This window comes from Phoca vitulina, unplaced genomic scaffold, assembly GCF_004348235.1.
Source record: "Phoca vitulina isolate PV1807 unplaced genomic scaffold, GSC_HSeal_1.0 scaffold47, whole genome shotgun sequence".
NCBI classification, from domain to species: Eukaryota; Metazoa; Chordata; class Mammalia; order Carnivora; family Phocidae; genus Phoca; species Phoca vitulina.
In genome coordinates this window covers 9,464,925-9,480,924 of record NW_022589750.1, presented here as the reverse complement: position 1 = coordinate 9,480,924, position 16,000 = coordinate 9,464,925, and the positions used below count along the sequence as shown (strand labels likewise).

General features: G+C 46.7%; 1 protein-coding gene across 9 annotated transcripts in view; it reads left to right on the top strand.

Moving 5' to 3' along the window:
* The window catches only part of PIGL (phosphatidylinositol glycan anchor biosynthesis class L), a 99,979-nt gene that overhangs the window by 61,145 nt on the left and 22,834 nt on the right, over positions 1–16,000 (top strand). For 5 of the 9 annotated variants that reach the window (XM_032431802.1, XM_032431794.1, XM_032431799.1 and 2 more), the window contains exons 4-6: positions 4,704–4,771; positions 7,612–7,643; positions 9,180–9,313. In XM_032431802.1, the coding sequence (XP_032287693.1) occupies positions 4,704–4,771; positions 7,612–7,643; positions 9,180–9,313 (234 nt within the window). Of the gene's footprint in view, positions 1–4,703; positions 4,772–7,611; positions 7,644–9,179; positions 9,694–13,807; positions 15,970–16,000 lie in introns of those variants that run through there. The other 4 variants (XM_032431797.1, XM_032431800.1, XM_032431796.1 and 1 more) reach the window with 4 other exon arrangements.

Below are 16,000 nucleotides of genomic sequence, written 5' to 3'. Positions count from 1 at the left end.
CCGCTCCTGGTGGGGCTATTCTCCATCTTGCTCTGGGCTCTGGCTTCATTCTTCTTCCTGACTGGAAAAAATGGCCACCCACAGCTTGCAGCCTCATACCTCCTGGCTTTACCTTCCAAGAGGATCTGAGTGTGAAAGCCGGAGGGAAGGGTCCATGGGCTGCGGAGTCAAAGGCCCAGCCCTGCTGACTGGGTTTGCCTGCTTCTCTTGTCCATCCCACCCCAGCCCACACAGGCAGAACTCATCAGGGCTCCACAGCCCAGATGGGGAGACAGCTGGTCTCGGGGGCTGGGCTGAAATAACACAGTGACGTCCGTGAAGTGTGCTGCCACACCCCTGGGGACCCCGTTTTCCCATAGGAGTAGCTTCCCCAGGACCGGCCCTCAGATACTCTCTCTCCTCCCCTACTTCAGTGCATACAACTGCTGGTTATTCCAGTCACTTCACTTGTGAGATAAACTCCTGTCTTTCTGAACTTGGCCCCTTTCAGTCTGGCCCTTAAGTACGGCACACTGGTGAACAGGATTGGTCCTTGCCAAGGAGCCAGGTTTCTATTTTAGACCATGTTACAGCTGACCACAGCTCTGAGCATCCAGAGAGGGGTCTCAGGGCACAGACAGCTCTGCGTGCCATTCTTGCTCTCAGAAGAGTCTCCCAAGTTTCTGCCCCAGAAAAGTGATTTGTGATCCAAGCCCCATCTCAAGACCTTCTCCAAGAAGCCTTCCGTGATTTCTTCAGCCCTCTTTGGGAATCCTACAGTATTTGGTGTGTATCCCGAGAGTTGCTGTTTATTCTTTGAAGTACAGACCATGTCTTACGAACTAGACTGGAGGGTCCATGAAGGCAAGGACCGCCATGACATTTTTATATCCCCAAGAACGAGAACAGGCCCCAGACCATGCTTGTCCCCAGACTGCCCAGACGGTTAGCTGCCACCTGGCTGCCTGGAGCTCTTTCCTCTTGTCTGAGGCGCTCACGTTCATTCCAATTAGTGAGGGCCCTTTATCATCAGGATGATCCTGAATTGATTTAATTTCCATACACAAGGAAACCATTTTAAAACAGCTCTTTAACTCACCTTGCTCTTAATAAGGAAACTCTCAAGCTATCACGGTGCAGTGAGGAATAATTTCCCCAGCCTGCACTTAATGCAACAGTCGGAGTATAAGGGCCACGCCAACACCATTGCCAATATGGACATAAGTGGCCATAGTCATGGTCGGCCCCCACGATGCAGTGAAATGCCCTTTCCCACAATCCCACCCAGGCTCTGCCGGGTCAGGGGCGAGGGCTGAGTAGTAGACAAGGGAGAAGTCACTCGGTGGCAGGAGCCGAGGGCCCAGGTGCCCCCTCCAGACCGGAAGTATTGGCTGCACAATGAGAGAAAACCAACAGGGAAGCAGAGACGGAAGGGAGGAGCACCGAGCTAAGACATGGGGAGATAGATTCTCACCTGGGCTGTGCTGGGATGATACCAAAAGCTCTCCTCTGCCCCAGCTGAAATCTGGCTCTGCAGTCGTTAGCACCGTGCGATGGAAGGAAACAGGATGCTCTCTGGTCCCAGCCCCGCCATGTTTGCTGAGCTGCCAGGACATGGCTTTGAAAAGCATTATGATGCTGCCCTCTACAGAAAGCAGCCTAGGGGTTTGGTTGTGTCTTTTGGTGGCAAGCAGGCTAGGTCCAGGGCCTGACCCCTATCTCGACTTTTCATTCAGCAAATATTTATTGAGCACCTGCTATGTGATATTCACTACTTGCTGTGAACTGGTGATACAGCCCTGAACCAAACACAGAGTCCTTGCTCCCTTAGGGCACCATGACATTAGGGCCCCCATCATTGTTTGCTGTGGGGGACGGTCCTGTGCCTTGTACGATGCTTAGCAGCATCCAGGGCATCTCCCCACTGACAGCCCCCCTCTCTACCCAGTGGCAACACCCCTCAGTCATCCCAACAAATCTATCTCCAGACATGGCCAGATGTCCCTGGGCCAACATTGCCTCCAGTTGAGAACCACCATCTTAGAAAAACCAGAGCAGCCCCACCATTACCTCCTGGGGTCTGGGTAAGATTTCATTTGAACAAGGATTTCCACAACTTTGGGGCATGGCGGAGTGGGGGGCGGGGGGGAGGTGGCTGGAGTTCTATAAAGAGCTACAGGGGTCACTGTTGTCACGTACAAATCTGCAAAAGTCCGGGGAGCTGGATACAATTCCGCTCAGCCCTCCTTGCGACGGAAAGAAAGAGGGAGCCTCTAGGAAGATGCAGGATGAGGAAGAAATGGAGACCTAGGAGAATTTCAAAAGCAATTAAACAAAACTCCACCAGGCCCCAAATGCCCCCTAACCTAGGAAATGCTCTCCAGCACACCCGGGGTAATGATTAGCCCCGCTGTCATGCTCTCCTGATGAGAGCAGGCTTGGAGTTGAGACGCGCTAGCCCTTCCTGTTGTAGGTACACATTCATAAGCATTTCCCCATGGTGTTCTTGTGTCTTCACCTCAACCCAGTGAGGAAAGCAGAGCAGGTATTACTTTGCTGATCTCGCAAATGAGACGACCCACACATTGAACCTTGAAATAACTTCTAGCGGTCAAGTTCTGTGACTTGCCCAACGGCTGGGGTTAAGTAGGGTCTGAGATAAGAGTAGACTGAGTCAACACTGTGTTGCATGGAACATTGGGATCAGAACAGGGTACTTGAGTGCACGGTTTTTACGTTTTGTTTTTGTTTTGTTTCTTTTTTAAGTAGGCTCCATGCCCAACGTGGGGCTTGAACTCACGACCCTGAAATTAAGAGTCACATGCTCTACCGACTGAGCCAGCCAGGAGCCCCATGGTTTACGTTTTTTGGTAGACTATATTCTTTTTTTTTTTTTTTTTTTTTTTTTAAGATTTTTATTTATTTATTTGACAGAGAGAGACATAGCAAGAGAGGGAACACAAGCAGGGGGAGTAGGAGAGGGAGAAGCAGGCTTTCCGCGGAGCAGGGAGCCCAATGCGGGGCTCGATCCCAGGACCCTGGGATCATGACCTGAGCCGAAGGCAGACGCTTAACAACTGAGCCACCCAGGCGCCCCGGTAGACTGTATTCTTTAGAGCAGTTTTAGGTTCATAGCAAAGTTGAGTGGAAAGTACACAGAAACTCCCTGTCCCCCATAATTTTTTACAGTCGATAAACCAACACTGACACATCATCACCCCCGAGTCCATAGTTTACATGAGGGTCCACTTTTGGTGCTGTTCATTCTATGGGCTTTGACAAATGTATAATGACACATGTCCATGATTTGCTTTTTTTAAGACTTTAACTCTTTTTGTTTGTTTGTTTGTTTTGTTAATTTTCCATTAGGGAGAATTTCAAGCCTGCAACTGTAGAGAGAAGTTTAATGAACTTCCATGTTCTTATCACTCGGCTCCTGTAATTATTAACTCACAGTCAATATTAGTTTCATTTAAACAGCTGTTCATCTCCCCCACCTCCTGTATTATTTCGAAGCAAATCTTTGGCATCGTATTCCATATTTAAATATTCTAGCATGCATTTCTAGTCGACAACAAGTCCTTTATTAACATAACTATAATGCCATTGTCACACCAAACCATTCACAATTCCTTAATATCGGTGTTTTTTATTTCCATTAGTCTCATGTCATAAATATGTTTTTACTGCTTCTCCCTCTGACCCTCCTCCCTCTCATGCTCTCTGTCTCTCATTCTCTCTCTCGCAAATAAATAAAATCTTAAAAAAAAAAAAAATAAATAAATAAATAAATAAATATGTTTTTATTTTGTGCTTATTTTTATGTGCTTATCCATTGACAGGACTTTAAATTTTCTTCTAATCTACAGCCCCCCCCCCCCCCCCCCGTGCCCAATAGAGGTTTGCTGCTCTCACTGTAAGAGAGAGTTCTCTATACGTGAAGTCAGCATTTTATGATTTAAAATAGAAAGACCAATAGGGAAGCCCTTCTCAGCCTATACCAATCCCAGTCCTGGTCCTTTAGTCCATGCGGCACGGCCGCCCACTTTCCTTGGGGACAGCTTGCCTCTTTCCATTACCCCTAACCAACCACTCCTGTTCCTTTTTCTGAGTCCCTGTTCTCTTTGTTATATTTCTTTTATTATTTAAGCTAACATGATTATTATTCAAACTTATTTGGTCTTTTTCTTAATCCATCTGTGCAGAAATGAAATGTTGGAACCTAGACTAAGCTTATCATTAGTAAGTAGATGATACAGAGGCAGTCCGTGAGTAAATAGACATCTGTGATTTTAACCCCAGGGCATGGTGGACATTGCCTCTCAAAGTCTTTGTGCCCTCAGTACAGCACAAGGAAAAGAGGCCAAATAAATCAGGCAGCATCTACAAGAACAGAGTTCACACCGCAGCCAGCCAGGAAAATGAAGTGTGCTAATAAATGGCCAGGCAGATAAGAAACAAAGATACCCTAAACCCAGGTTTCTATCATGGCGGAATTCCACTGTGCTTCACGGGGCCCCAAACAAGAGTAAACAGTAAAACCCACACAAACAGTCTCCACACACCTGGCCAACTCAATGGTTATATCCCACTGATCCACTCCAAAGTGAGTTCAGGTGTACGCAGAATTGGAAACGTTTCTGGCCAGGGGAACGGGGACGGGTACTTTGAAATTGAGGCAGAGAAAGCATTCAGTCATGAGTGACCACCCTGTTTCTCTTCAGGTGGTGACTTTCGATGCAGGGGGAGTCAGTGGTCACTGCAATCATATTGCTCTGTATGCAGCCGTGAGGTAGGACCCTCTGCGTGTTGGAGGGGGGAGAGGGTCTGTTCGTTTGCTCAGGGTGGGTGGTTTCTAAAGCACTTCCCCCCTCACTGTCTGAGCCTCGTGGAACTGACCACTGAGGTACAGGGAGCCAGTGTTGGCCACATTGCTCACTACATCTCACCAGGCCCTCCGTGTGAGAAATCCCTCCTCAGTCGTCTTAATATTGCTGTTTTGTCTCCTCAACTCCTGAGGGCTTCTTCCACATGGAAAAATGGGGTAACATTTTATTTCTTTCTTTGCTTTGGCCACAGAGAGCTTTCGGGCCAAATTCGCAACCCCATGTAGCACATGTGGGAGATTTGAAGGACTGAGTTCTGGTGAATCAGTGTGCCTCTTGGCTTCATCTTCTTTTTCCTCCTTTTTTTTTTTTTTTTAAAAGATTTTATTTATTTATTTGAGAGAGAGAGAATGAGAGACAGAGAGCATGAGAGGCAGGAGGGTCAGAGGGAGAAGCAGACTCCCTGCCGAGCAGGGAGCCCGATGCGGGACTCGATCCCAGGACTCCAGGATCATGACCTGAGCCGAAGGCAGTTGCTTAACCAACTGAGCCACCCAGGCGCCCTTTTTCCTCCTTTTTAAAAAAGATTTTATTTATGTATTTGTCAGAGAGAGAAAGAGAGGGAGAGAGAGCACAAGCAGGGGGAACGGCAGGCAGGAGAAGCAGGCTCCCCGCTAAGCAAGGAGCCCAACACAGGACTTGACCCAAGGACCCTGGGATCATGACCTGAGCCGAAGGCAGACACTTAACCAACTGAGCCACCCAGGCATCCCTTTCCTCCTTTTATTCTAATTTCTTTTGTTATCTTCCATTGTACATTTTGTAGACTATATCAAATCTTTCTTTGGAGAAGGAAGATATACATATGTAATAGGATAACTTTTTTTTTTTTTTTTTAAAGATTTTATTTATTTATTTGAGAGAGAGAGAATGAGAGAGAGAGAGCATGAGAGTGGGGAGGGTCAGAGGGAGAAGCAGACTCCCTGCCGAGCAGGGAGCCCGATGCGGGACTCGATCCAGGGACTCCAGGATCATGACCTGAGCCGAAGGCAGTCGCTTAACCAACTGAGCCACCCAGGCGCCCTGTAATAGGATAACTTTTGTTCTTCATAGCCACCCTATTTTACCAATAGGCATCTGTATTTTCTGGTAAAAAACACAAAAAATTGCTCCTCAAATATATTGAGGAACTTACTCAGGATCGTACAAATATATACCGTGTTTCCCGCCCTCTAGAGAAGTACTTCTTCTGGGCGCCATGAGTGAAGGAGTGGTGGACCTGGCCTAGGGGAAGGGAAGGGGCAACCTGAAGTAAAGGACGTGCTTTCTAACTTTCTTCTAAACATGCCCAACATTCTCAGACTAGAGCAGTGAAATATATAAAGTTGGAAATGATCTCACCTATCATTCAGTCCAACCACCTCATTTAACTGAGGAAGTGAAGTGGTTTTCCCAGTACTGCCAGGCTGAACAATGGCGGAAGTAGAACTGGAATCCATTTCATATGAGTATGTTGTCTGTGTGTTGGTGGTGGGGTTGGACCACTTATCCCATCTTTCTCCATCTTTGCGCTTCCAAACAAAAGCAGGCAAGAGATTTGGAGTTCTTTGTTGGATTGGCCTCACCTTCCTTTAAGGCAGGGAGTACAGAATGGCCTTCACTGTGAGAAGGTGGGAGCAGGGGAGGTCAAAAAGAAAGAACTATCAGGGAAGAAATATCAATTAATATTTTAAAATAGTCTCCTAGGGGCGCCTGGGTGGCTCAGTCGTTAAGCGTCTGCCTTCGGCTCAGGTCATGATCCCAGAGTCCTGGGATCGGGCCCCGCATCAGGCTCCCAGCTCCTCGGGAAGACTGCTTCTCCCTCTCCCACTCCCCCTGCTTGTGTTCCCTCTCTCGCTGTGTCTCTCTCTGTCAAATAAATAAATAAAATCTTTTAAAAAATAAATAAAAATAAAAATAAAAATAAAATAAATAAATAAAAAATAAAATAGTCTCCTGTCACACTCATATTACAATTTCAAAAGAGAGAAACTCTGAAGAGTCCATCATAGTTACCTTCATCTCTAATGGGCAAAGCTTGGACCAGGCACTTCATAACTATTGGTCATCCCCCAGATTGGCTGACCTTGGGGAAGGTGCCCACACTTGTCCCTTCAGCTGTAGCCAGAGGTATGGAATCCCAGAAACCTATATGGTGATTGATGCAAAAGAAACTACCTAGAAACCTACAGAGGGATCATAGGGTGTGGCAGTCCTTACTACTGTTGGGGAGGAAGAAATTTTCCTCTGTCCAAGGTTCTTCTAGCTAGACTAAGAATTAAATTTCCATGAGAGATTAACAGCAGAAAATCAAATTTAATTTTGTCCTACAAAATCCATACAAACATGAAATTCCAAAGACTGTCAGGCAACATGAGGCTTATATGGCATCCTGAGCACAGGAGCAGGACGGGAGTCTGGTGTACAAGGAGAAGAGTACCATTAGCAGGAAGGTGAGAGATGTTTGGAAAACAAAGGTGGCCCTGTTATGCAGATAAGTTTCTTAGGTAAAAAGGAATCTCTGTGACTAGTTCTCTTCCTGGTACAGGCCCCCTTTCCAATGTAAGTTTAGGTGGCTGGGGGCGGGGGGTGTAAAGTGGTTTTCCTGAATTTGCTGGGTTTTGATTGCTTTTAACTCAAGGTAATCTACATGCCATTGTGGCCCATCTTGGAGAGGCCTGCCCTTGACCCCTATACTCTGAAGGCTCTTCCTGTTATCTGCAAAGGAATTCTTGCTCCCTCTTACTCCTGTCCTTTCCTCCTCCAGGACCCTGCACTCAGAAGGGAAATTACCTAAAGGTAAGTTGTCTGTTTTGCAAAAGTCTGCAAATTACTATCCCTCTAAGAAACTTATTGGGTGAAATTTGTAAATATATGGAGAACTGCCCTAGGTCAAGCCTCCCTAGGTGGGGCTGGGAAGGCTGGGCCACACTCTTCCTGACCCAGCTCACTGTGTCTGTCCTTGTGGGTCCTCAGGCCCTAATACCAGGTTGTATCCATTGGGAAGTGCTCCGTCAGCCAGGCAGCCTCTGGGTGTGAGGGGAGGCCAGATGTGTTAGGAACACAGAACCAATAGGAGATACATATTTAAAAGAGACTTATAAACTTGGCTCATACAAGTACAGAAGATGAGAAGTCCCACAATCTGCCATCTGCAAACTGGGGACCCAGGAAAGCTAGTGGTGTAAGTCAGTCTGGGTCCAAAGGCCTGAGAAGCAGGAGAGCCAGTGGTGTAAATCCCAGTCCAAGGGCAGGAGATGACCAGCGTCTCAGCTCAAGAGTCAAGCAGAAAAGAACAAATTCTCCCTTCTTCCACCTAGTCTTCTATTCAGGCCCTCAATTGATTGGACCATGCCCACCCATACTGGGGAGGGCAATGTACTTTCCTGAGTTCACTGATTTAAATGCTAGTCTCATCCAAAAATACCCTCCCAGGCACACCCAGAAATAATCAGCCAAACATCTGGGTACCCTGTGACACAGTCAAGTTGACACATGAAATTAACCATGACACCAGGCCTTGCCCACTCATCTGTCTAGCTTTCTCCCTAGGTGAGTCTTTTTCACCTCCAGTGTTCTTTCAGTCTGTCCATCTAAACTCACACCCCAGCCCCTCATTACTTAACCAGGCTATAAACAGCTGATGGAAAAAAATAAAAAAAATTAAAAAATAAAAAAAATAAAAAAACAGCTGATGGGCGCTTGATGGGTTAACCTGCTTGAGTTAGAAAGGTGTTTGACCCCCCCCTTGGCCATTTACTGTGTGACACTGATGCTTAACCTCTCTAGGCCAGTTTCTGGTCTGTCAATGGGAATAACAGACATCCCTCAGGAGTGATATGAAGGTGAAGCAAATGAAAACACAGTGGAGTGTACTCTTCCTGAGTGGGCTGGTACCAACCCTGTGAGACAGGCTCCCACACCATCAACACCACTTTACAGATGAGAAAACTGAGTCTCAGAGAGCTGAAGTCTGTCAGGTCTCGAGCGTCAGAGCAGGAACTAGGTCTCTTGCCTCCCAATCCAGAAATTTCTGGTCTTCATCACCTTTCCCTTGCCCTTGAAGTAGCCAGTTTCCAACCTCTAGCAACCAACCTTGTCTTGCTAGGGCTTGCATAGAGGGCAGCCGGCCAGGTGTTCTGGGGTCCTTTCACTCTTCCTATCTGTGAGCATGATGGGCAAAGAGCACCTTTGGTGCTACTGAGTCATCTGGCAACTCCATGGCCATGGTCTTGCCCTGCCCTGAGCCCCGAGGGAGGGGTAGGGTGCTCAGGGAAAATCTGCCTGGAAGCAACAAGACTCTTCACTCCTCCCGTCTCCGCTCCCCCCAACCAGGGTGTTCTGTGCTCACGCTTCAGTCAGTGAATGTGTTGCGCAAGTACATCTCCCTTCTGGACCTGCCCTTTTCTCTGCTTCATACCCCGGATGTCCTCTTCGTGCTCACCAGCAAAGAAGTGGCACGGGCCAAGGTGAGTGAGGACTGTGAAATCCCAGACACCCTCCCTCCCATCTGTGTCCCTGGTTCCTCCCGACCCCTAAGCGAAGACCTTCCACAGTGGCTCAGCATCTGAGTGTTAGGACTATCCAGCTAGACCTTGGCAGTCATAGATTATCAAGGACTTTCTCCCTTTTTTCTGATCATAAACATAACACGTGCTTTTTTAAATGTAAAAATATATGCTCATTGTGGAACATCTAGAAATACTTTATGTAAAAGCATCAAGAAGAAAATAAAGATAATCAATAAAAACTACCCCGAATGCCACCACTCAGAGATAATCATGGTTAATATATATATTTTTTTAATGGGATCCCACAGTGCCTACCATTTAAAACCTGTTCTAACAACAGTATGACCATTTTCTTTTTTTTTTTTTTTTTTAAGATTTTATTTATTTATTTGACAGAGAGAGAGATAGCGAGAGCAGGAACACAAGCAGGGGAAGTGGGAGAGGGAGAAGCAGGCTTCCCGCTGAGCAGGGAGCCCGATATGGGGCTCAATCCCAGGACCCTGGATCATGACCTGAGCCGAAGGCAGACGCTTAACGACTGAGCCACCCAGGCGCCCTATGACCATTTTCTTCTATGTCATTATGCATTAGAATTGTAATTGGTGCCTGCATTCCCCTGCATGGATGTACGTAGAGGAACTCAGACCTGCCAGGAACCTCTATAAAGAGCCAAAAAGACCACCAGAGGCTCATTTGCCTATTGAAGAAATGTCAGGCCCAGTGAAGCCCTCATAGTGAAAACTCTTAGCTGTCAGTAGGGCAGGAGATTCTGAAAACTATGGAGTTAGGGAGCAGGCAATTAAGGAGAATTGCTCCAATCTGTCTCCAGGTGTGACCCCCAGTTGACTTAAGTCTACCAGGGAAAGAAGAGTAGCAATGAGTAAAACTAAGAGAACTCAGGATAATTATTATTATTATTATTATTATTATTATTATTATATTATTATTTTGCTTAGCTTTATTTTCTGAACTGTCTGCAATAAACATGTATACCCACTAAGAGGCACTTTGCTAGATGCTGAGAATGCAACACTGACCAGAAACATGAATTCTCCTTTGTTTTATTTGGTAGTTCGTTAATTTCTGTTCTTTATTTTTGTCCTTTTACTTTATTCAGGTTTTACACCATTATTTTTTTTTTTTAATTTCTTGTACTGACAAGGTCAGCTTTTTTTCCGTTTTCAATCATTTTTAAAAAATACACTTTAATATTATTAATTTCCCTTGAAGTATTCCTTTAGCTGCATCTGATGAGTTCTGATACATACTTCTGTCACTCAGTTAGAAGTAATCTATAGTTTCCATTGTGAGTTCCTCTTTAATACATGAGGCTTTTAAGGGTGTATTTTAGAGTTTACAAATGCATATGTGTGCATATATAGGGTCAATCCTCATTATCCACAGGTTCCATATTTGCAAATGCGCCTACGTGCTAAAATTTACTTGTAACCCCAAAATTAATACGGTGCTTTTGCAGTCACTTGTGGACATCGTATTTGCAGGGCAGTGAAAAGTTTTAAGTTACCACCGATGCACACACACAGGTTCCCAACTGTGGTTGAACAAGGTGACCCTCTGCCTTCTTGTTTCAGCTCTCATACTGCAAACAAGTATCCTCTCCACAGTATGGTGCCTCCCAATCCAGAGTCATCTGGCAACTCCATGACCATGGTCTTGGTGCCACATTGTTCTCATTTCTGTGCTTTTTGTTGTGATTTTACTGTTTAAAATGTCCTCTAAGTATGCCATTCAAGTGCTGTCTAGTGATTCTAAGGGCACGAAAGCTGTGATACCACTTACAGAGAAAGTATGTGTGTTAGATAAGCTTCAGTCATGCATGAGTTATAGCCCTTTTGGCTGTGAATTCGGTGAATGAATTGATAACATAATATTAAATAAGGTGTCTTTAAACAGAAACACACATAAAACAAGGTTATGTACTGATCGGTTGATGAAAATGTTGTGACCAGAGGCTCTCAGGAACCAAAACCTTTATTTCCCCTAGGAACAATGATGTAGTATTGACTAATTCAGGTCAAACCGTTGCAGTAACTTTATAGAATGTAGCTACCAGAACAAGAGTCATCCTATAGCCTTTTTATTGTTGATTTAGAATTGAATTGCTTTCTGGTCATTACATGTGGCTTGTGGAATACTGGTTTTTAAAAACTTATTGAGGGGCGCCTGGGTGGCTCAGTTGGTTAAGCGACTGCCTTCGGCTCAGGTCATGATCCTGGAGTCCCGGGATCGAGTCCCGCATCGGGCTCCCTGCTAGGCAGGGAGTCTGCTTCTCCCTCTGACCCTCCCCCCTCTCATGTGCTTGCTCTCTCTCATTCTCTCTGTCTCAAATAAATAAATAAAATCTTTAAAAAAAAAAAAAAAAAACTTATTGAGAATTCCTTAGGGAATGACCTACTTTATAATCGGTTTTTGTAAATGTTAACATGTTTATCTAAAAAGAATGTGTGTACTCTATGGGTTGCATTTCAGATTCTAGATATAGCCAGCAGATTGAGCTTAGTACATATTTCAGTCACAACTTGTGTATTCTAACTACTTTTTAAACTTTTTGATCTATTACTTTATGATGCAAGTATGTTGAGGTCTCCTACCATGAGTTTGCATTTGTCCATTTCTTTGTGTTTGCTTTATTTGTGTTGGGTGCACAAAAGATCAAGGTTGTTATATCTTCTTAGTAGACTATTCCCTTTATTATCCTATGTCTCTCATTATTAATGGTTTTGCCTGAAATTCTATTTTAATCTTAACATTGCTGTAAGAGCTTTCTTTGGACTTGGATCTGCTTGGCTCATCTTTTTTTTTTTTTTTTTTTTTAAGATTTTATTTATTTATTTGACAGAGAGAGACACAGCAAGAGAGGGAACACAAGCAGAGGGGGTGGGAGAGAGAGAAGCAGGCTTCCCACTGAGCAAGGAGCCCGACGTGGGGCTCAATATCAGGACCCTAGGATCATGACCTGAGCCAAAGGCAGACACTGAACGACTGAGCCACCCAGGCACCCCGGCTCATCTTTTTTAAATACCTTTGCTATTTTTTTTCTTTAAGTCGGCTCCACAGCCAATATGGGGCTTTTTAATACCTTTATTTTTAACCTTTTGTTGTCATTTTCATTTTTTTATTTTTTTAAAGGATTTTATTTATTTTTATTTGAGAGAGAGAGCACGAGTTGGGGGAGGGACAGAGGGAGAGGGAGGAAACAGACTCCGCATCCCCACTGAGCAGGGAGCCCGATGCGGGACTCGATCGCAGGACACTGAGATCATGACTGAGCCGAAGGCAAACCCTTAACCGACTGAGCCACCCAGGCATCCTGATCCTGTGTTCAGAGATTTATGAGCAAGAATGTTCATTAGTAGAATTTTTGATAGTCAAAAAGGGAACTAATATTCAGCAGATGAATGATATAGTACTGGATAACCCACAAAATCATATCTTTGAAGAAAATGTAGTGGAAATGCTCCAAAAAGGGGGGAAGGGATAGAAACAATTTTGATATTTTGTATTCCCTTGGAAAAGTAATAGAAAAACAGTTTGTAAAAAACCAAATTGACGGTAAGTGCCTATTTTATTGAATGGGTGCTGAAAAGCCATTGAAAGGTTAGGGGAGGGATGCCTGGGTGGCTCAGTTGGTTAAGCATCTGCCTTCAGCTCAGGTCATGATCCCAGGGTCCTGGGATCGAGTCCCACATCGGGCTCCTTGCTTAGCAGGGAGCCTGCTTCTCCCTCTGCCTGCCGCTCTCCCTGCTTGTGCTCTCTCTCTCTCTGACAAATAAATAAATAAAATCTTCAAAAAAAATTAAAAAAAAAAAGAAAGGTTAGGGGACGTAAAAATTAGGCCAGTTGGGGCAGGATGATGTGGGAAACTCATGTGACTTGGTAGCTGTTACAAATAGACAAGTCAAGTGTGTCTGGACTACAAAGTTCATCCCTTCTCTCAATGTTTTTCTACAATAAACATTTTGGGGACGCCTGGGTGGCTCGGTGGATTGGGCGTCTGCCTTTGGCTTGTGTGGTGATCCCGGGGTCCTGGGATCGAGTCCCGCGTCAAGCTGCCTTGCTCAGCACGGAGCCTGCTTCTCCCTCTCCCTCCGCCGCTCCCCCTGCTTGTGTGTTCGCTCTCTCTGACAAATAAATGAATAAAATCTTAAAATAAAATAAAATGAGTTCTTTACATAAAGGTCTTCAATGATAATAGCTCAGAGACGCAGTTTACTTTTGGCACTTAGAGAAAGTCAGGCAGGAACCATTTATATATGTTATATCCAGTTACATCAGTCGCTCCGATGGATGGTTTAAAAACCGAACTGCGCTAGGTCTGGATAACAAGACAATAAACATTTTGGCAAGGAGAACCCCACACCCATGTGTACTCTTTGGTGTGAACGGGTCTCTATGTCTTCTTTCTTCTCCTCCTCTCCCTCTTCCTCCCAGCTTACCTGATTCAGAGCGGCTTGAGCGCGGTATTGCAGCTCGTAGCTCGCGTCCCATAAAGCGGCCCCGCACGTTCTGCGCTGCCGAATGTTTACAATTATGTGTCACGTCGGGCATTCTGCCGCGAAGCCACAGAAAAAGGGGACGCGGATCCCCGCGACGGAGCGAAGCAAGGCATCGGGAACGTGGGCTCAGGGCCGTTGGCGGGGCCCCGGCTTCAGGCGCCCGCTGCGCGGTCTAAATCGACGGAGTGCCGGAGACCGACCGCGGGCCGGGCCGGCGTCAGCGTCACGGGATTCAGTCACCGCGCTGGGGGTCGGAGATGCGCCAGGGGAGGCAGGGATGGGAGGCCCCTCCGCAGAGGTTCCGGCGTCACCGGGAGAAGCGGGAGGAGGCTACGCGTCTGTGCTCGCGGGAGGCGGAAGTTCAGGGAGGAAAGAAGGAGCGAAACGGCTCGGTGACTGGCCCTGTCTGCTTCTCCTAGAGAGCCATGTCCTGCCACCGAAGCCAGCTGCTCTGGTTCCGCCGCCTCTACGTGCTCTGCTCTCGGTACATGAGGATCAACTCCCTGCACTTCCTCTGACGCCTGCACGGGTCTTCTGGGCCGAGGAACACAGGAGAAGCAAGACCGGGAGTCTGGGGCCGGCCTTGAGCCGGGGGGAGCAGCCCGAACCGGAGAGCCCGGCGTGCGCGGGAGGCCTTCCTTCCCGAGCTCTGCGGACCCGCGGCCGTGCAGGCCAGCGCGTTGTCCCAACGTCCGCCTCTTCCTCCGGGGAAAGACACCCCACGGCAGCCCCAGGACAATAATAGCTTCCCTGCCAGGTTCTCAAGGGCTGAAGAACGGGGTCCGTAATGGCACAGTGTATGTCCGACACCTAGCACAGAGCCTGCTCTGATTATGGATAATAATAGGATAGTAATAGGATAAATGCTCCTACAAGTGCGCTGAGATCACTCCACAGGTGCCACGATGCTGTATTTTTATGTTGTTTCCAAAGCTGGCTCACCACACACACACAAACACACACACACACACGCACGCACGCACGCACGGTCTATACACTGAATGAGTTCAACCATGATTCCTTTGATTCACACTGTGGCCTCCGTATCAGACTTGAATCCAGGGGAGGCTTCTCTATTTAACCTCACTAGTCGTTAAATTGACCGGGGCTCCCAAAGTCCGACCACGATGCCCAGCATTTCCTACCGAGACTATTATGATGTGGCCCCTGCCCCGAAGGAGCTTACAATCAAATGTCTCAGCTCCCAGTCTTTTGAGGGAAGCAGGAAATAGGAAGGGGAATCTGGAAGTCTTGTGTGTGGGGTTTTTTGTTTTTGTTTTTGTTTTCTTTTAACACTCAAAAAACTGATGTCTTAAAATTGTGCTACAGAGAAAAGCAGTCTGAGGGGTCTGGCTTGGAAGCTACTCCCGTGGTCCCGCAAACAGCCCAGGGAAGTGGCCTGAGGCAGGCAAGCTCAGTGGTCAAGGGCACAGGCCTCGAATACTGGTATGAGGCCAGATTTACCAGCCACGTAGCCACAGACCAGGTGTTTAAACTTTCTCTGACTCAATTTTCTCGTGCGCAAAATGGAGCGTAGTCATGGTACCAACCTGAGAGGAGATGAAGCCTGGTGGGCACGCAGTGAAGGGCCTGGCGTGCAGTCAGGGCTCAGGAAGGATGAGCTGCTGGTGTTCCGAGATCTACGGAATACACAGGCCTAACGCAGAGGGACCCTCAGAAGTTGAAGTCCCGACACAAAAGGGACCCTGGTATGTGTTGTCCAGGGAGTATCCTCTCTGCCCGCTGGAGGAAGGCCTGCATTGCTGTCTCTATAGCAACAAGTTATTTTTTTTTAAAGATTTTATTTATTTATTCGACAGAGAGAGACACAGCGAGAGAGGGGACACAAGCAGGGGCAGAGGGAGAGGGAGACTCGGACTCCCCGCTGAGCAAGGAGCCCGCCGCGGGACTCTATAGCAACAGGTTAGAGACCTGCTCTCTCGAATGCCTCCTAGGAGCCAAATGGGACTGACCGAGCTATCAGGCCCTGAAGCTAGAGTCGAAATGCAAGTCTGGTTATGTTATCTGTCTACTGAAAATCTGTCAATAGCTCCTAATGTCTTCCATAGAAACTGTGAGAAAAAAGCAGCCGCTGATGCTGGGGCCGGGGGGGGGGGGGGGGGGGGGG